Source organism: Tetrao urogallus (genome assembly GCF_951394365.1).
Source record: "Tetrao urogallus genome assembly, chromosome: 23".
Classification (NCBI taxonomy): Eukaryota; Metazoa; Chordata; class Aves; order Galliformes; family Phasianidae; genus Tetrao; species Tetrao urogallus.
The window spans coordinates 2,028,570-2,049,325 of NC_136836.1; the positions used below are offsets into that span (position 1 = coordinate 2,028,570).

At 50.8% G+C, this 20,756-nt stretch overlaps 1 protein-coding gene across 2 annotated transcripts; it reads left to right on the forward strand.

Annotated features, from left to right (window-relative positions):
• Positions 1 to 5,249: 5,249 nt before the first annotated feature.
• On the forward strand, positions 5,250 to 20,316 carry WDTC1 (WD and tetratricopeptide repeats 1; the record flags this gene model as incomplete). 2 transcript variants are annotated; one of them, XM_079546074.1, is made up of 15 exons in its annotated part: positions 5,250 to 5,357; positions 7,526 to 7,609; positions 8,480 to 8,526; positions 9,713 to 9,824; positions 10,203 to 10,390; positions 10,758 to 10,940; positions 11,244 to 11,338; positions 12,406 to 12,521; positions 12,939 to 13,014; positions 14,510 to 14,606; positions 15,777 to 15,950; positions 18,621 to 18,856; positions 19,185 to 19,353; positions 19,772 to 19,964; positions 20,119 to 20,316. In XM_079546074.1, 15 exons carry the CDS (start codon positions 5,250 to 5,252, stop codon positions 20,314 to 20,316), a joined length of 2,076 nt encoding a protein of 691 aa, XP_079402200.1. The 2 variants fall into 2 exon arrangements, with proteins under 2 accessions (XP_079402200.1, XP_079402201.1); XM_079546075.1 differs by having other exon boundaries at positions 5,310 to 5,357; positions 14,513 to 14,606.
• Positions 20,317 to 20,756: the final 440 nt, after the last annotated feature.

Genomic DNA, 20,756 nt, shown 5'->3' on the forward strand with positions numbered 1-20,756 from the left:
CCCGCTCCCGCCCTCCCCTCCCCTCGGCCGATTGGCCGATCCCGCCCGAAGCGCTCTCCCCTTTCCCGTTGGCTTGGCGAGCTGTCCATCATGGGGGCGGTGTCGCTCGGGAGGGTAGTCCGGGGGAAGTATTCCCGAATTCGACTTACGCCGTTTGCGTGGCGCCGCGATCGCTGCCGGTGCCCGGGAGGCGGTGGCGCAGTTAGCGTGGCGCATGCGCGGTACCGCGCGGGGCGAGCGGCTGCGGGGGGTGCTGCTGAGCCCCGGACAGCTGAGGGGGTAAACAGGGCACGGGCCGGGGGGGGCACGGCCGGGGCTGTCCTTCAGGGCCCTCCCCGAGCCCGGAGCGCAGCGCTCGGAACCTGCGGGGCCCGTCGGGCCGCCCCTTAGCGTTCGGCCCCGCTCAGCGGGGGATGGAGCCTCACCACAACTTGCAGCGCCCGCTAGGCCCGCGGCCGGGAGGCCTGACAGGTAACGGCCCGGCCCCGCCCCTCCCCCGGCTTTATCCGCCCCGCTCCCCCCCGCTCCCCTCCTGTCACTGCCCCCCCGTTTCGCTCTGTGCTGTCAGCAGCCCCTCCCCCGCCAGGCCCCGCTCCTGCCCTCAGCCCCCGGCTCCTGGCCTGCACCCGTCCCCCACCCGCCCCCCTCTGACCCCCAGCCCTGTGCTCCCCCCTTCCCCCCTAGGAGCATTACGGCGTTGCCCCCCCGCTTCTGCCTTCACCTCTCCCTCCCCGAGGCGGAAAGTTTCTGCTTGCCCGCTGCTCTGCTCCCCGAAGGGCTGCCCTGCCCTTCCTGCTGCCCTGCCCCATCTCTATAGCGCCGGCAGGAGGGAGGGCGCAGGGCTGCCGTCGATCTGCCCACCCTGCGGTGCAGCTCAAAGTTTGCCTGATGCCGCTCTCCGCTCCTGGTCCGTCGGGTCTCATCTCTTACCTGCGCTCCTCTGCAAGCTGCCCGTCTCCTGTTGGCTCTGTGTGCAGTGCCTGGGGAGCGACCGCTGCTCCCGGCAGCACCTTCAGCTGCAGCAAAACCTTCCTTTTACTCGTTGTCTGCTGCGGCCTCCTCTCCTTCCCCTAGGTTTGTTAATAAATCTGTATGCGTATGTTCTAATTTGACCCATAGCCTCTCGGGAGGTCAAGGTATAGAGGAAGTAAGTTGTGAGTCTAAAGAAGCCTGCTGGGTCGTGGGATTGGGCTCCAAGTGGTGTTTGGATGAGTGAAGTTATTTAGAGATGCTAAAGGGGAGGGTCATAGGAATCTTCCTTTGGGATGAATCACGGATCCGCAAAGCCTTGTGCACAAAGTGCTGCTTTTTTCGGTGACCTTGAGCGTGAAGACCGAAAAACTTGGGCTCATCCAAACAGTCAGGAAGCAGATTGCTCCTTAAGCTGCTTGGTGGAGATGCTGTGTTGCTGCTGATTTCGGAAGGGCAGCGGGTCGTGTGGTTTGGATTTGGAAGCGTAAGTTGTCTGTGTCGCTGCGTTGCTGCAGGTGTGAGCGAGGTAGGGCTGTGTGGGGGGCGCTGTGAAACGAAAATGCATTCAAGCAAAAGAACAGACCCCCAAATTCTGGCTGCATTGGGACCGTTCAATAGTAGAAGAGCTGAATTGTTTGCATTGTGAACGCTGGCACTTTGTTCCTAGACTCTGAGCAAGTGTTTCAGGAAGATGAGAAGAGCTGGGGAAAGTGAGAGAATCTGGTAAAATCTGGTAACCCTCCCCTCCCAGCACCTCTTTGGAAGAGCACTTTTCCAGGAGCTTAAAGGGCTCTGAAGTTGCTGTCAGTGTAAATACAGCCCAGCAGATCTCAGGACCACGGCCTGCAGAAATCTGGGGCTTGTTAATTTTTGACTGCAGATTTTAAAGGCCAAGTGTTGCGAAAGTTTTGGGGTGGGTTTTTTTTTGTTTTGTTTTTTCTTTTTGTCCCCTGGAACTTTGCGTGGCCGGAGCAGGAGAGGCAGACGAGTGGACTGCAGCTCAACACAGGTGGGACGAACCTCTTTATGTTTGGGAAAAGGCTGTTGGGTGGACGAGGTGGCAGCTGTATGTGGGGTGTCCCAGTTGAGTTTGGCACAGTGAGGGTGAGGGAAGGCTGCCTCTGGTTTGAGACTGGAAGACCAAAAGAGAGGCATGGAGGCGCTCTTGAAAGGTGGTGGTGAAACGTGCTGCAGCAGTCGTGTGATACAGGAGCAGTAAAGGTGGTGGTGATCTCTGAGGCGCAGGAAGGTGAAGCAGCTTGTGTGATCATCGCTGGGAGCGACAGCACAGGTTTATCCTCAGTTGTTCCTTGTCGTTGGACCTTGATCCCTTCTGTTCATGAGTCGTGATGGTTGTTTTTAATGATCAAATGCTAGAAAGCTCGTGTTGGGGCATCCCACTGTGTTAGATGCACTTGGCCAGTGCCTGGCTTTGGTAAGAGCATTTTAAAGTCAGTTTTGCATTGGATATGTTACTTAAAACTCTGTCTTATGCCACTTTGTCAACCAAAGGGCTGATTTCATCCCCGACTCTGTTGACCTTTACCTTTGAAGAACTGAAGTTGAGATGTGTTGATCTCGTGTTGCGACCTGCCGAGCGCTGCTGGGATGGATGCTCCACAGCACAGCTGTAATCCTGGTTGGGAGAGAGGTCAAACTGTGGAGCGCTGCTGTGCTCTGACAGAGGAGGTGTGCTTCAGGATTCTGGAGCGGGCGCAGTGTTGTGTGGAGCTGCTGGAGGGGAAGGGAATCTGTCTCAAGGGGCAGAGGTTTCGGGGCTGTGCTGATGCTTCCTCTGACCGGGCTGCTCGTACAGTCAAAGAACAGACAGGCAGCGTGCTGATGGTTTTGCTGTAGCCTCTTCAGCAGCAAATGGGCTCCTTGGTGTGGGCTCTGTGTGTGTCTTGCTTTGCTGCGTGCATCCTTCGGGTCACCTGCTGAGCTTTCATGGTGGATATGTTGAATAGAAAGGAGGTGCTTGGAAGCTAGCATGACTAGAGCTAAGAGATCTGCTAAAAGTGCTCCCAGGGCTGTGGAAAGTGTTTGTCACTGGGGAGGTGACTGCCTGCTTTGCTCTTTGGTCTGCTGGGCGTCCAAAGATCCATAGGAACTGAGCTGTGCTTTAAGAGGAGGGGCTGCCCAGACTGCCTGCTCTGATTTCGTAGCTCTGAGATGGGTGGAAAGCTTCCAGCAAGGTTGGGACGCTGGGATCTACTGGAATATTGTCCCTCCCATCTCTTTATGCTGCGCTTTGTGCTGCTGATGGATCGTTCTCCTCTCTGGAAAGAGTTGTCTCACTGTCATCAGGCCCTGCTCACAGATTCCTGCAGAAGAGCGCTGTGGAAGCGCAGCGTGTGACTGCTGTGTTCTGTGCGGAGGAGGAGGAGGGGAGCTGAGGTGTGAGACGTGGGGCATTGCGTGGCAGGTAGCCCTGCCCTGCGCTGCAGAGGGATGGCAGGTCGTGCCCTGTTGTGTGTATGCGGAGGAAGCCCTGCACAGGATTGGTGTGAGGCTGGTTGCTGGGGATCCAGGCTGGGAGGAGGGCGGGTGGAGGCCTGCTGGGGAGATGGCTGGGGGGAACAGGGGCGAGGGATTGCAGATAGCGCTCGTCCCTGCAGCCTGCCTGGGTGCGGAGCTGCTTTTTGTGTTGGCGGTCCTCTTCTGCTTGCAGAACTTAGCAGGAGAGGCTCTGGAAACCACGTTGTGTTCTGCTGGCAGTGCCCAGCAGCACGGCTTGTTCAGCATGGCTGGGATGGTTGTGGCAAGCTGGCCACGAGAATCTGCTGGACTGTCCTGGTTTCCCATTTAACCTCTGTGCTGCAAGCAGCAGGACCCACCTGCCCTGCAGACCGTGCTCCTGATCCTGCCTTGGCTTGGGCTGCATGAGAGAGGGAGCCCTGCTTGTTTGCTGCTGCTTTTGTCCCCTTGTAGACTTGATCTCCATGAACAGGCAGAACAAAACCAATTCTAAGCCTGCATGGCAAGCTAGAGAGCAGGTATCAAAATCTGACAGCTCAGTCATCCCACTACAAGGATCAGTGTGAAATATTGATGAGGAAATGCACTCACAGTGGTGCCTCTTGCTATTAAGCCCGTGAGTGGAGCAACCATTACTTAACACGGGAGTGAATGATGCTGAGGATGCTTAGAACGTGAGGCCTCTTCCTGTGTGTGTGTGCCAGCCTTGCTGCTGCTGCTTCTGGAGTATGAGAAGCGTGGATTAAACACACGTGTGATGGCAGGTTGGACAGACACGTGGCTGCTGGTGGTCGGGGGCAGTTCCAGGCTGTGTGCTGGGTTCCTGGGAGCCCTGGTTGGGTGCCCTTCACTCAGCAGGTGCTGGCATTCAGCAGAAGCTCAGCTCGTTGCAGCAGTATGCAACGGGGCTTCATGCAGCCACGAGAGCTGCTCACCAGCCTGCAAACAGCTCTGCTTCTTCCAACGTCGTGTTTGAGAGCTGCCAGTGAGAAGATCCGGCCCGTGCTGTGCTCGTGTGCCATTCCTCTGCTGTCTGTGGGTTCAGTGATGCTCCTGCAGGGTCACAGGGCTGTTTGTCACCATGAAATGGTCTCATTTCAGTGAATCAGCATTTCCTTGTTCAAGAGCATTTTTGGCTTGTTCTGCTTGCCAGCGCTCGCTGAAAGAGGATTCGGAACCCTTGGCTTATGTAGGGCAAAACGGGGTGGGAGCCTCGAATTTCTCCCAGCAACACCATTTAAAAAGATCCCCCTTTTTCTATTGCTGGTGCGATGGGGTGTTCTGTGGTTGTGTCACCTGATGATGAGCTGTTAGGGCTTCTAAGGAGCGCTTATGTTTGATTATTTGCAACAGAATAGTTACTGTGATCGAATAGGGCAAATGAGAGAGGGGAGGTTGCCAGAAATGTCAGTGCTTTGTGTGTTTGTGGTGTAATGAGAGGAGTGAAATCGGACAGAAGCGGGAGAGGCTGTGGAGCAGCACTGGTGTGGACACGCAGGGTCTTTGCAGGCGGAGCAGTGTGGCTTTTCTAGGCTGGAGTTGTGCTTGCAGTCCAGAGAGGGGGCTCCTGGATTGGCTGTTCCTCAGCCCTGTGTTGCTTCTCCCCATCCTTGAGTTTCTCCAGCAGCCTGCATTCAGTTCTTGGCCACTGCTGGCTTGAGGGAGGGCAAGGAAGCGCCTGATGCTGTCTGTTGTTGTGTACAAGCGACCTGCTACGTTTGTCTGCCTGTCTTTATTCCCTCCCTGTTTTGTCCTGCAGGTAATTAGATGCCCGTGGTGTGGATCTCTGCTCTGTTGGCATGCTCGGCTGCACAGCGGCTCTTCCAGTAGCTTCTCCTCATCCACCCCACTGCAAGAGGATGGCGAAAGCAAACATAACTCGAGACATCATCCACAGGCAGATCAAGGTGTGTGAGCTGCCTTCCTCGCGCTGGGTGCAGAGCGCTCAGCAGTCAGCACTGCTGCTGGGCTGTGAGGCGCCCGTGTTGCCTTCACCTCTGAAGGGATCTCTGCTACTTGCATATTGCTAAGCTGCATAAGGAGCTTAGCAGAACAAACATACAGGGCCTGTCATCCTGCTTAATGAGGCGCTGGGGCACAGAATGGCATCACAAGGATATGGTTCTCCCTAGAAGGAACACACCGAGCTGGCTCAACATCAGCAGATCAGTTCCTTTAGAGTGCAGCACTGAAGACAGAGACCTGGCTACTTGTGTTTGGGCAACACAAAGGACCCTGAGCTAGCTTCCCTCATGGGTTTTTTGCCTGCTTCTTTGTGTTCTTTTTGTGTGATGTTGCCATCAAAGGTATTTTCTGTCTGTAGTGAGGCTAATGATCTCTCCATCTCTGTCTCCTTTGCTTGCTGCCTTTCTTTTCCTTTAAAGAAGTGGTGTTTTTGCTTCCTATGTGTAGGAAAAAACTTCAGCTGTGGTCAGATCAGTCATCTGATGGCTGCATTAGTGAAATATGTCCTAACGTGAAAGGACCAGCTACAGCAGACACAATAGGCAATTATTGCTTAGACTGGGAGGCCTTAAAGCGTTTGCAGCTTTTCTGGTAATCAGCATTCATGAAAATGGACTGCTGGTGACTGGAACGAGGCACCGGGAGCTTGCATCCCCCACTTCACTGTGCAGTTTGGTCCCAAACTTTGCACGACAAGCCTGTGATTTAATCCACGTGCAAAGATATATTGTGCTGCCTAACGAGGAGGGGATGGTTCTGTGTTAGCCTGGGACTTCTTCACACCGACTGCTCTGAAAGACTTTCATGTGTGACCTTGGGAAGGTTGCTAAGTCTGACAGTTCCTTGCAGAAAAAGCAATATCCGACTGCACAGAGCTCACAAAGCTCCTGAGGTTGCAGCAGCAAGGCAATTATAACTGCAGCACCTCGCTCTGGACCTGGGAGTGTTTTGGGAATGCTTCCCTTAAAAATACATCTCAGGGTTTGAAGTTTGTCATGGAAGTTACTGCAAAGCCCGTGTGAGTTAGTTTGTTTGTTTCCAGTATCCTTATGCCTGTCTCCATGTTGGGGCAGTGATGGAGTTCATGATTAACAGTGATCTCAGAGCTGCCACGTATCACACTCGTTCTTTGTGTCCACTCTGCAACTGCTGACGTGTTCCCAGCACCATGAGTACAAACTGACATCAGTGTTGTCACCTGTAGATGGAGATGACAGAGATTCAGGTCGTCTTCACTGACTGCAGCGTGTCACTGGGGGGGACCGGGGCTGAGTTGGGTGCTGGCAGAGAGGCTCTCCTCAGTGGTAGGTGTTCCATCCGAAATATGACTTGCCTTCCCTTTTCTCTGCTGTCAGCCTTCTTTCACTGAAGCCATCTGCTAACGCGTCTGTGAACTCTGGGAGATCGCAGGGGAAACAACTGTCCTGCTTTTCTTCACCTTCATTTGCACTGACGCAGTTCTGTGGCAGCTGTTCTCTTCCCGGTAGAGCAGGCCGTGCTGTGGTGCTGCAGCTTGAGCTCCTGCCCCATTTCTGATGAAATAACCACCTCAGTGCTGTCCTGTGACATTGCCCAGTACATTTCCCATTGGTGGTGGTAGACTTGTGAGGATGATGTGGAACTGCTGAGGTCACAAGGCCTTGACTCAGGTTGCAAAGCGACGTTTTGTACTTCAGGACAGATCCTGTGTGCTGCCAGACTTCTCAGCAACAATAATCCAGTGCTGTGGACTCAGGAGTCCATTGGTTGTGGAATAGTTGCCAAGCGTTTGAGATGGGCAACCTCTTTATCTTCCATTTCTGGCAGAAGTGTTCAGCTTTGCCTTGGTGTGGGCACCTTCAATCCTCATCTTGGCTGCCTGGTAATTAAGTAGCCATCATTTCAAACCACTCCAGGTGCAAGCATCACAAACGACCTGCCTGCTGATGTGAGTGATGTCTTCCTACCACAGGATGTGCCCCAGTGCCACGGGCACCCCAATGCCTGGCAGGGTCCCAAATTGATTTGTACTGTTCTTGAATCTTTTCTCATAAATTAAATAATAATAATAATAATAAAGATGCATGTTTTGCTTGCTGTAATCAATGTAACCCTTCTGTGCTCCGTGCAGGAGCGGGGTGCACTGGGCTTTGAGAGGCACTACCACGTCACCGACCCGTTCATCCGGCGCCTGGGCCTGGAAGCAGAACTGCAGGTAAGTGGGCAGCATTCAGGGAGCAAACAGAGCTACTTGTTCAATTTACTAGAGAAAGCACAGCTGGAATTCTCTCTTGTATGAGAGAGGGATGCTGACTGCTTAGTGCCCTGAACTGTGTTAAAACCAGGAATGGCTCTGTGAGATCCTGTGTGAGCTTTCTGCATTACCTAACGCATCTGCAAGAGCCTTTAGCTGGTGTGCATCAGCAGAACCCCAGCGGTGGTGTGTGGAGTGGGCAGCTGTCAGCTGCTCGAGATATTCAGCTGTAATGCTGAAGCATAGTGTTGTCTTAAGAATAGGTTTGCAACCTGACACAAACTTCAGGGTTGTCTTGATCTGGGGGAGGAAAGAATTCCTATCTCCCTTTTCAACCACAGCTTTGATCTCAAATGCTGCTCAGTGCTCTCTGAGTTTTTCCTGTTGCAGTTGTGAGCTAATTTGGCTGAAGATGTACGATACAGTCACCCAGCAGCAAGGTGCTTCTAAGAGAGTTATCAGAAATGCATTTTCCTTGCAATCCCAGAGAATCTGTACATGTAATTTGTCAGCCTAGCCAAGGGCTGTGGAAGCCAAGTCACCTTTCTGTGCATACAGCAGGATATCATCAGTGGCCTCTGAGGCTGATCTGCCATTATATTCAATGCTGGGTTGTTGTTTCTTTTGTTTCATTTTGCCTTTTCTGCTCCAGCTGCTTGTAGCAAGTCTGTCTTTTCCAGAGGTGCTGATCTGCCATGTGGATTCAGCGTGGGGTTGCAGATTCAGCAGATTCAGCAGGGCTGGAATAGAAAGCTGGGTGTATTGGAAGAAGTTGTGTGTTGTCTTAGAGCAGCTCTGAAGTTTAATTCCGTCTTCCCTTTCCTTGCTCAGGGTCACTCTGGATGTGTCAACTGTCTAGAATGGAACGAAAAAGGAGAGTAAGTATGCAGCTTGTTGTGGGGGATCTGACAGCCTGGGTTCTCCCAAGAGTTGGATGTAGGTCATGTAATCATAAGCATCTGCTTCCCATTGCTGATAAAGGGGGTGAAGGCTCAGACTCCAAGTTTTTTTGTGTAGTAGAGCTCTCACATCAAAGAAGCTGAATTTGGTAGCTGTATCTGTATGTTATTGGAAGCGTCCGGTGAGTCAGGGAGGTGGTGGGACTACAATGGGGAGATTGGAGGCTGCTTCTCTTCTCTTCAGTGGTTTTGTGGATTGGAATGGATCTTTAGGATTTGCCCAGCTGGTGAGAAGTGACATTTCCCTACCCCCTTCCCCATGCTGTTAAGGGCTGCTGCTGGGTGCAGATACACCAGGAGAGGAGGCCGAGCATTTGCCCCTCCCTGCACTTTTAGAGAACACCAAGCATTTCAGTCAACTGAGTCAAATAAAGAGTATCTGCATGAGAAAGAACTGGATGGAAGGAAGAGCCTATATTTCCTGACATGCCTCTTATAAAACCCAAGCCTCTGTCTGATAGTCTTCAAAATTACTTACCAGTGGCAATTTCATGTACTTGTGAGAGCTCTGGCTCCAAGGAAATACGTATTAAAACAGCTGAGGGTGCAGATGTCAGATTCTTTTGCTTCACCAGAGGTAGATGTATGAGGCAAAGATAGAGGTGCTTTGTAATACGGCTGCCACACCCTGTGCTGAAAAAGCAGCCTGTGAGTCACTGAGTGAGCCCTGCCTTGGGACTGCTTGGGCACATCCAAAGTCCTGCATTCAGCTTGCCTTCAGTTTGGGCGTGCTGCATGCAGGAGCACTTAATGCAGCCAGGCTGATAATGGAAATGGAGGTCCTGTGTTTTGTTGCTGACCAAATGCTCCTGGTGTTTCTGCTGTGACATCTGAACCTGTGGTGAGCTGGGTTTGGATGCTAAATGAAGATAAAAACCAGCCTTGCTTTATTTTCAGTGGAATTGCTGTTTGGCTGGTTTAGTTTCCTGAGCTGGCTGGTATGTGGGAAGCATAAAGAAAACATAGCTGTGAAAAGAGAGAGGAAGAGGGGTTCCTCTGACCTGAATTAGCTTAATGACTGCCTGTGCTTGAACCAGTCTTAGGAATTGATCACAGCTCAGGACAGGAGAATATGACATGCACACTTCTTTTCTCTTTCTTTCAGCTTGTTGGCCTCTGGCTCAGATGACCAGCATACCATTGTATGGGATCCTCTGCACCACAAGAAACTACTTTCTATGCACACAGGACATACTGCAAACATCTTTTCTGTCAAGGTGTGTCATTGTGATAAGGAGGACTGGGTTGGTAAGAGAATGGGCAACCAGGGGAGCAAGAGGGTAGCGCCTTAGAAGCTGCTGGAAGCACTTTAATGCAAGCAATCCATTCCCCTGTCCCCAGTCATTTAATAACTCTAACATGAGGAAAATGGCATTACATCTGTTACCTGTGCTGCTCAGTTTATGCTCTCAGTTCATGCAGCTCCTGAACTCGGCTCCTTCTCTCTGTACAGTCAGAGGGAATGGTTGTAGCTAATCAGGAGCTAAAGATATGTGATGAAGAAACCTTTTTGCGTGCTGCTGTCAGTGGGGACTCTTGAAAGTGCGTAGCAGCGTGTGTGAATGTAGTGTGAATGTCACAGCTGTCTTCCCCAGTTCTTGCCGCATTCGGGGGATCGGATCCTCATCACAGGAGCTGCAGATTCCAAGGTGCACGTCCATGACTTGACTGTCAAGGAGACCATCCACATGTTTGGAGATCACACCAACAGAGTTAAGCGGATTGCCACAGCTCCCATGTGGCCCAACACCTTCTGGAGCGCAGCAGAAGATGGGCTAATCAGGTACTGAAGTCATTCTGCCCTGAAATGAAACGGATAGCCATCCATTGCAGTAGGTACTAGGCATAAATTGAAAGACAGACAGTCTCAATACTGTGAGCTCCAGCTCATCTCTCTTCCCTGCAACTGAAAGGAATCGTCTTGAAATGCAGATGCATTTGATAAAGATGCTACCCAGCTGATCTGTTTTCCTCCTCTGAAAGTGAGCCCAAGGAAGGAATGGCTGTATCGAATGGAAGGGAGGAAGGCAGATAACAACACCACTGTGGTGATTTGAGTGGCCTTCAGCTTGGTGGAAAGCTACACTCCTCTTCCTGCTGTTGCCATTCTCTGGTGACATGGGTGGCCTGACTCTCTCCTCCCTTTGCAGGCAGTATGATCTGCGAGAGAACAGCAAGCGTTCAGAAGTCCTGATCGACCTGACAGAATACTGTGGGCAGCTGGTGGAAGCCAAATGCCTCACGGTCAACCCCCAGGATAACAACTACCTAGCAGTAGGGGCAAGTGGCCCCTTTGTGCGGCTCTATGACATACGGATGATCCACAACCACAGGTAACAGCAGCTGGCCTTTGTGGTCCTTCTTGGCAGACGTGAGTGGTACAGAAATCTGTGCAAGGCTTTGGTGGGGAGGAGGAGGAGCAGTGGTCTGTCACTGGCTAGTCTCACTGTGCTGTTCTACTCAGAAAAGTCACCCGGAGTCTTTTTCATCCAAGCGAGTTCATGGGGTGGTGTGAGGCAGGTCTGGGATTGCACAGGTGTGAGGGCTTCTGCTTATGTATGAACAGGCAGTGTCAGCAGAGCTCAGGCTTCCAGCTTGAGTGCTGTGATGGTAAGAATGGTCTTCTTTCTGGCCAGGAAAAGCATGAAGCAGTGTCCTTCAGCTGGGGTGCACACGTTCTGTGACCGGCAGAAGCCCCTCCCGGATGGCGCAGCGCAGTACTACGTGGCAGGTACTGGGATGTGTGTACTGGGAGAGACTGATGGGCTTTAGATTAAGGCCTGACTTCTGCCCATCACATGAGAAACCACTGCTTGGAAGAGTGCTTCTCTAATAGAGGGATGTTCTACAGAATTGTGGCTTATTTTGCTTCTGTGCTGTGAATTCTTGCTTGTGCTACCGGCCTGCCTTCCCTGACTTGGCAGCAATGTGTGTTGGTGAGCTGGCCTTTCTCTTTGTCTAGCATAAATGTCTTCAATGTCTTTTTGTCAGTTTTATTGCAAAGTCAAGGCCTGGATAACCTGAGGAGTCTAGACATCCTTCTGGAACCGGTTCCAGCAAGGGTGCTGCTCAAAATCTTCCTGGCACAGAAGTGGCTTGTCTTCATCCAGCAGCTGAGGAGTCAGGAATGCATTGTCTGGGCAGTGTAGATGGCATTCTTCTCCAGTGCTCATTGCTTGTGATTGTTTCCCAAAATGTCTGTAGGTGGTGGTTGTTTTTTTTATTAATATCTTAGACCAACACATCCAGCAGACCAATGTTGACAGCCTCGCTTCTGATGAGTCCCACTGGAGGATTTCGTAGGTCCCCTGAATTGGTCATGCAACACATCTGCTGTCTGAAGCAAAAGAACCCTTGTGTGAGCTGAATATTTAGGAGCCTTGGCCTGATTGTGCTGAGAGCTTTATTAAGGAAACCTGATTAGACAGTCAGAAATGGAGGTGTTTGTTTGCGGCTGGTCACAAATCACAGAAGCTGAGTCCTTAGTGAATCCATAAAGCCAGGATGTGCTGCGTTCTGCGGCCTTCAGTTAGCAAGCTGGCTGTAATCTGGTCTTCCTTCACGTGGAAATAGCCCTGCAGAAATAACACGTGCAGCACATGAAAAGGCAGCTCCATACATCTGAGCGGCTGGGTGAGTGGTGGGAGGATTCAGCAGGCAGTGGCAGGAAATGGGAGATCGCTTGGTGCGTGTGCTTTGTGCTTTTGCTCTCCTAACAACCTCCTGTAAAAGCACAGGGCTGGTGTAGGACAAACAGTTCTGAGTTACTCCAGTCCTGTGGACCTCTTCCCTCTGCAGGACACCTTCCAGTGAAGCTTCCAGACTACAACAACAGGCTGAGGGTTCTTGTGGCTACGTATGTCACCTTCAGTCCTGATGGCACCGAGCTCTTAGTCAACATGGGAGGGGAGCAGGTAAGAAGTGGGCAAGAGTTTGGCAGGAAGCTTCACGTACAGTTGTGTTTGTTGGGTCGCCACTGACCCAAGCTCTAGTGGGCTGCTTCTTACCTGCCATTATTTATGATCACTGTGTTAATTAAATGGTTAAAATATCTTCTTGGTGTTTAAACTTTTTGAATCGATTGGTTTAAACCTTATGAGGAAGACAAGGCTCCTGTTTCTCAGAGGTGTCCTTTATGAATCCAGTGCTGGAATGCAACAAGACACTGGTACTGCCATTATTTTACGTGCACCTGTCTGTAAACAGGATAGACAACGGGAAATATTACTAACACCAATGTGGAGCCATCCAGCTTTGTTTCATTTCTGTCCTTTGAGTGTATCCTGTGTATCACTGACTTTTTGTTGTCAACTTCTTTCTTCTTTTCTTAGGTCTATTTGTTTGATCTCACATACAAACAGCGGCCATACACTTTCCTCCTCCCAAAGAAATGCCATACTTCAGGGGGTAAGTGTGATGCTGGCATCAATTAAGTGGAAGGCAGAGTGAAACCATGTTCTACACGACTCTCTTCAGGGTGCAGCCCCCATCCGGGCAGGCAGGAAGGAAAGGAAGTAGGGCATAGCTGTTGCTGGGCTATTTCTGCATTGCAGCTCGTGCTCTGAGTTCTAAAACTCTTACACATGGTGACAAAATTCTGTGGAAACGTGTGTCTGGAGGGGAGAAATGAGCTGTTGAGAATTGTTTGCATGTGTGAACTAAAGAGAACGCTTAAAGCTGTACCTAAGGGATAAAGCAGACTTTGTAGAGTGATTAAGTCCTAGTGCCTTGCCTTTAAATAAGGGGGAAAAACTTTTTATGTAGACAGACATTAAAAAAAAAAGTGGTGCAATGTTTTTATTTTATTTTATATAAAATGTAGAATGCAGCCGTTATCCCTTTAAGCACCCATTAGCAAGGAGACAGAGCAATCTCTTTCCTGGTCTAAGAATCTGGCCTGGCATTAATCTCCCTCCTGCTGGTAAGCTAGTTGATTCAAAAAGCCATTTACTTGACAAATAAGTAAATCCAAGAGCCTTTTTATTGCTGGCCCTGTTTCTTACAGGGCCTGTTGGTACACAGATCCTGCAGGCACCATGCAGTGAATGCCTAGTGCTCTGTCCCTGGGGCACAGGACTTCTCTTATCAGGGAGTGTTCCCTGCCCAGCTCTGCTCTCAGAGTTCAGTCTGTGTACTCAGCTCGCCTTGGGCCTTAATCTAGCACTCACATCCTGGTAGCAAAGAGATGCCCTGCCTGCTGTTCTTCTGTCCTGAATGCCTGCAGGTGATCTGTACTCTGGTATCCAATGAGGTCATGCTTTACATGGCAGGAAGAAGTTTGAACAGGTTTGTAGTGGTACAGTTTCAGCAAACGCTCCACCCTTCTGGGTACAGAAAGTTCAGGTAAGGACTGTGGAAAGGCAGCACCTGTCCTTCATGATGTCTGCACACTGAAAGCTCTGAGCTCTACAGCTGAGCAGTTGGACACTGTCCTCAGTTTCCCAGCCTCTGGAGTGGCTGCAGAGCACTCCCAGCTGCAGCACAGATTGCAGTGTATAAAACTTGAGTATTTGCTATCGCAATGGCAAGTGATCTGGATGACACCCAGAGGATTGCTTCAGCTTGAGGGTGTTCCCTGAGCAGTAGGGTGAGGAAGGAGAGAAAAGTGTCTGGAACTCCCTCACTGGACTTTCCCAGTAGTTCCATTCATCTTCTTTGCTCTGCTTCTGTTGAGATTTTGTGGTACATATAAGCAGACAAATCAAACCCAAGCGCCAGAAGACAGGGCTGGACTATGGAAGTGTGGAATCAAAGAAGTCTGTTTTGTTCTGCCCTGAATGATGCTGTGGTATTGGTTCAGCTGTGCTGTAAAGTAAAACCCAGAATTTCAGGGATTGGTCTGTATAATCTGCATCGATGCACAGCACGTTTGTGTCCTTTTTTTTTTTCCCCTAACCTTTAGAAGTGCAGAATGGAAAAACCTCTACCAATGGTGTGTCGAATGGCATCCATCTCCACAGCAATGGCTTCCGCCTGTCAGAAGGAAGAGCACATGTGAGGTGAGGCAATAGATCTACCTGAAGGAAAGCAGGAGGCTTTGGTCACATCCTCTTCCTTTTTGCAGGGTTGGTGCTGCTAAGAAGGTGTGAAGTGCAAACCCACTGGCTGTGTTGACTTGATTGTCAGGTGGTCTCTGCCTTAGGGCTGTATTTGCTCCTGGGGTACAGGCAATGAACAGGAGTCAAATCAGACGGTGGCATTCTAGGAGAAGCGTGGTCTGTTAGAATTCATCACCTGTTGTGAAGAATTACTGCAGACAAAACTAAAAAATGCCTTTTGGAGCCTTAAAGCAAGGTGTGCTTAGTTGTCCTGAGCAATTTTACTTCCCGACTGACAGGAACTGTGGTCAGATATATGGGAGTCAGGCTGAAAGAGCTTTGCTTCCCTTGGCTGGTTTATATTTTGTGGCACCAACTTGTTGCAAACTGACGCTGAACATTTCCTTGCAATAATGGCAGTGGTGCTTTCACTCTTGCAGTGAGCTAAGAATAGAGGGAGCATTCCTCCTCCTCACCGTTCCTGCTGGTTTTTTTGCCCCGTAAGAGCAAAGCGCAGTTGGGATGAAGCAGAAGCAGACATACAGCACATCTTGCTGACTGCTTTTCCTCCAGCAGATGAGATGTGGTTAAAAGTCAAGACACAGTCGCATGATACCATATATGGATCGTCTAGGTTCCAGCAGAGTCACTTGGAGTGCTTTCAGCTTGCTTCCTCTAGATGGCCCCTCCACTACAGCACCAGAGATGCTCGTTCTGGTTTGCCGAGCCTGGCCCTTGTGCAGCCCTGCGAACTCGCATGCTTGGTTTCCTTTTGAATTTGCAATCTGTTATACACTGCTGAAGGAAGTTGGGATATGTGTGTGTATATATAAAGCAGTCAAAGCAAAGATGTGTCTGTGGAGTCTGGAGAATGAGACACTTGAAGTGCCCACCGTTAAATTTTGGGTGTATTTCTGTATATGAAGAAAAACTGCAAACTCTCAAGTGATGGCCAAAACGAAGCCTTTTTCCTGAGCTCAGGTTATTTGGGTGCAGGGTCTGTGAAACTTCCAGTTTGAGGTAATGCTTGCTGGCACCTGCTGAGCTAGAACAAAACACTGCCGATATTTAACCTGGCCGGAGTGTTAACGAGTGAGACTTACCTGCACTACTTTCCTCCTTTCCCTTCAGTCCCCAGGTGGAGTTGCCTCCATACCTGGAGAGAATCAAGCAGCAAGCCAACGAGGCCTTTGCTTGCCAGCTGTGGACTCAAGCCATCCAGCTGTACAGCAAAGCAGTTCAGAAGGCCCCCAACAATGCCATGCTGTATGGAAACAGAGCTGCTGCCTACATGAAGCGCAAGTGGTGAGTAAGCAGAGCGTGGAGTGTCAGAGCTTAGTGTTGCAGGCAGTGCTGCTGTTTGACTTCCAAGTGCCACGAATGCCATGCTGTCTGCTGGAAGCACCAGGCCTCCTTATGCCTTATGGTTGTTGGAGCCAGCCTTAAGTGCTTTGCTTCTGGCACAGAACAAGGAGATTGTACAGCAGTGTGTGCTGGAGAAATCGTGGCCACAGACACTGTGCAGGTAAGCACACCTGGAAGCAGCTCGTCATTTTGCCCCCTGGTATGGTGAGTAATGTTCTGTTCCTTTCCTGTTTGAAAGGAAACCAAAAATCCACTTCTGAGCAGCAGCACTGTGAATGTCTCCCAGGGCGTTGGAGTTTCTTTTGATAGCTCTGTGCTGCGTTAGAGTATGTCTGTGAACTTGCTCTCAGCAGATGAGGTAATGGTTACTTTATACTATAATATGTCGTGATATCAGATTGTTGTAGGACTGCCTGGAGTTGCTCTGGTTGCTGCTTGACCCAGGAGTTGGAGGCACCAGTGGTGGTTCCCACGTTACCCCAGCTAACCCGTGTTCCTCTCAGCTGGAAGCAGACCTCCCTGAGGGATTAGGCAAGGTGGTGGTGGTGCCTCAGAGTCTGGGAGAGGTTCTGTCTCAACTGTTGTCAAACACGTTGTTAGCCTCTGCAGTGGGCAGTGTCCTTTCTGACCAATAGCCAGGGCTGCATCTGCAAGGTACAGCTGAGTTATTTTAATATCTGTCCCCTTGAGCAGAGTAGGACTGAGTAGCGTGGCTTAAAATAACTGGGGTCCTTCGTCTACATTTGCTTTGTGAGGAGGAAGTCCCTGGTTTGAATTTTCCCATCTTCTTGCCAAGATGAAGAGCAGCCAGCAGTTGTTGCGCCTGTTGGTTACTGGCCTGCCGGCTGGTTTGCAGTAGCAGAGATTTGGGATATGCCTCAAAAAGACCTCCATGTTCTTAGGGAGAACAACAGTAGGTTGGAATTCAGGGATGGAAGGCAGAAGCTTGGTGCTGATCTCAGTGAATGATGTTTTTCTTACAGGTGGCTTTTTTTCCCAAAGTTTGTTGGCAGATCTGAACCTTTCTGCTTGTCAGCTACTGCTTGCTACAGTTTTCAGTAGCAGGATGATGTGAAAATGTATTCACAGAGGGTTTCTGTGGTGTGCAGTGATTAGAATGCAAATAGTGCTGAGCTGATACCTTCTCAGGTGCAGAGATGTGTTTTTCTGCTAGAAGCAGCTACTGGTAAATGGCAGAGGAAGGCTGGGATGTCACTGAGAAGAGTGAAGCAGTTGGAATGTGACCCACGCTGGACAACCCCAAATCTCTAGGGTGTTCTTCATGTCCAGAGCAGGAATAGCCATAGGCCCCCCTGCAGATCACTGCAGGTCTTGCTTTTGTCTCATTCTGAGTAGCAGAGAGATCCAGGAAAAGGAAGCTCTGACTTCCTGACCTTTCCTTGTTCACCTTCCTTAAGATGCTCTGCATATTCTACAGCACTTCCAAGGCTGTCCTTCAAAAGCTTGTTCATAGGAGCCAGCTGCATCACTCTGTAGATTGCTTTCAGCAGTTTGTTGGGCTGTCTGTGGCTGTCGTTCAGTCTGAGGGGTTTTGGAGGGTGGTGGGGCAGTGAATGGCCCCAGCAGCTCTGCGAATGCGAGATGCCCATCTGTCATCTCGACAGGTAAACTCCATTCTGTCTTTATTAGAATAAAACCAGTGTGATGCTGTGCCTTTGGTCTCCTGGCTGCGCACACAGTACTGCAAAGGTAGACACAGACCTCAAGAAGTTTTTTCTGCTCTGCTGCAGGTTTTATGGACGAGGTGCTTCACCTTTGGTACTGTATATGTGAACTGTAGTTGGTGGCCAGCGCCCACCCAGATATCCCAGCCTTTATTAATCTGAATTGAGAACCAGCACGCAAGCCTTGTCATGTCTCTCCTGCTTCCAGAGCACCAGCAGAGGTGCCTGGTACTCCTGCCACCCTGGAATTTTGGGAAATAGGCACGGTCACCAGTAACAGCAAATGGGACATAAAAATTTAGTTCCAGTACCAATCTGCTGCCATACTTATTTCCCATACTTCAAGATTTTTGGGTTTTTGTTGGTTTTTTCCCCATAAAAGTGGAGAAAAGGCTGCTGCTTTAGATACAAACCACCAGGACGTGGTGGTTCTATGGTTCCTCCCCAAGGGCTGTGAGTGGCTGTGGGCAGGCAAAATAAATGTGTTGCCACGCTGAGCGTCCACAAAGGGGCACGCGTGAGCTGCTGTGCTCCGAGCAGCCCCGCTCACCATGCAGGAGAGACCTTGCCTCTGCTTGGCCAGAGGGCTCGAGCATCCTCCATCTTCAAAGGACTTCCCTAAGTGTGCTGTAGCAGTGAGCTCTGCTCTGCCGGATTTAAAATGGCAGGTCAAGGCTTGCCAGCCTTGCCTGTGTGGTAATTGCAGGGCTGCCTGCGTACGCGTGGAGGTGCCTTCAAGAAGCCGGCCTCGGTCAGACGGTGCCCCTGGGACACAGAAATGCCATTAACATGTGGGCTTGTGGTGTGTCTGCCTGCAGAGAGCTGGGAACAGCAAGCTTTGGAGCGAAGCGAGTGCTGGGAAGCGGCAGCGGGGGATGTAGCTGTTTCTACCTGGCTATCTAATCCACCCTTCCCTTTTCTTCAGGGATGGGGACCATTACGACGCTTTGAGGGACTGCCTGAAGGCCATATCCTTGAATCCGTGCCACCTGAAGGCCCATTTCCGTCTTGCTCGCTGTCTCTTTGAACTCAAGTACGTGGCGGAAGCGCTGGAGTGTCTGGATGACTTTAAAGGGAAGTTCCCAGAACAAGCACACAGCAGTGCCTGCGACGCATTGGACAGAGACATCAACGCAGCCCTCTTCTCCAAAAGTGATAATGGTGAGTGCTGCTGTTCTTCAAGGTGACTGTAAGATCTAGTGAACTGACAAGGGGTTTTCTTCACCTGCCCCTGTGAAGTAAAGCTCCAGGTTTTGAGAGATGCTTACTGTGCACAAAAACTGTTTTTTCCTTGTGTCTGGTCCTGGTTTGCTCTTAAGCAAGAGGACGGTGCGCGGCAGTCTTTTGTATCTAGGAGATAATATGGGAGGAAGCTTGTGCTCTAAGCCCTTCTCCCTGATAAAATTGTCAAGCTGTCCCTGGATGCTTTCTGTTGTGCAGAATGTGTTCCTCCCCAGGTTGTGATGAGGGAAATCTGTTCTTCTTCCAGCTGAGGACAAGAAAGGGGGTGGCCCCATTCGGCTGAGAGCCACAGGCCGCAAGGATTCCATCTCAGAGGATGAGATGGTGCTGAGGGAGCGCAGCTACGACTACAAATTCCGATACTGTGGCCACTGTAACACTACCACAGACATCAAAGAGGCCAATTTCTTTGGCAGGTACGTTGGCAGAGCATTATAGGGATGCAGGACAAGCGTAGGAGCAGCAGCAGAATGTTCTCGTCCGTCAGATAAAGCCTCGTGCCAGGCCTGAGCCACTGTTCATAAAGTGGCACTGGCCCTGGTTTGCGGGGTTGGGAAAGGTGACGAGCTCCCATCCTTGTGTGGCTGCATGAGTAATGGGTACAGGAGCAGATCCACAGAGGCCTCAGTTGGGCTTTTGTTTCAGAAAAGCCATTCTAGGATTGAAAACACGAATCCTGGGGATGGAGGGAACCAACACAGAAAACTTTATCTGGATCCTTAGGCACCAGGGTAGCAGCCTAGTGATTATAAAAGCCAGCTGGGATCCTCGTGTCTGCTGGGGGCTAGCTTTGGCTCAGAGCCGTGATCTCCAGTTCTGCTCCTTTCGCCCTAGCAATGCACAGTACATTGTCAGTGGGTCGGATGACGGCTCCTTCTTCATCTGGGAGAAAGAAACCACCAACCTCGTCAGAGTGCTGCAGGGAGACGAGTCGATTGTGAATTGTCTCCAGCCTCATCCCAGTTACTGCTTCCTGGCCACCAGCGGCATTGACCCAGTGGTACGGCTGTGGAATCCCCGGCCAGAGGTAAGAGCTGCAGGGAAGGACAGTCTTGGTGACGTGAGAGGTAACGCAGACCCGATCTTTCCTGCTGGGATCTGCTGGTGGTTGCAGCAGCTGTAGCAGCCCCTCTTTGGTCCTATCCCTGCCTTGCTGAGTTCTCTCCCTTCCTGTCTTGCAGAGCGAAACCCTTAATGGCCGTGTGGTTGTAGACATGGAAGGTGCTTCCCAAGCTAACCAGAGACGAATGAATGCAGACCCTCTGGAGGTGATGTTGCTGAACATGGGGTACCGGATTACAGGACTGACCAGTGGTGGGGCTGGAGGCTCAGATGATGAAGACAGCTCAGAGGGGCAAGTCCAGTGCCGGCCCAGCTAAAACAGAACTGCCTCTCCTTCCTCTAATTGTTTGGCTGAAAGGGAACCTAGTTTCCTTGGTCCTGAACTTTCTCTGATGAATGACTGCACTGTATCGCACTATGCACAGAGTAGGACAAACTGGCAGGGGCAGGAGCAGCCGTCTCCTTAAACCATTACCACCACCTCCTCCTTCTCCCATCACACTGCTGAGCAGCATGGCAGTGCAGTCTGGGGTTTGCCTTTAGTGGAACTTAGTCCCAGCAGGGATCTTTGAGTTGTCCGTAAGCAGTGTAAGCTGGTGACTTCCTCCAGAGCTGCTGTGTGACCTGACACAGAGCAGTGTTGCCTGCATTCATGCATTTGCAGAAGGGATGTTAAATTCCTGAATAAAATGCAAACCTAGAGCAGGGGTTATAGAATGAATTTACTGCAGTGATCTTGGTCTTGCAAGCCTGACTC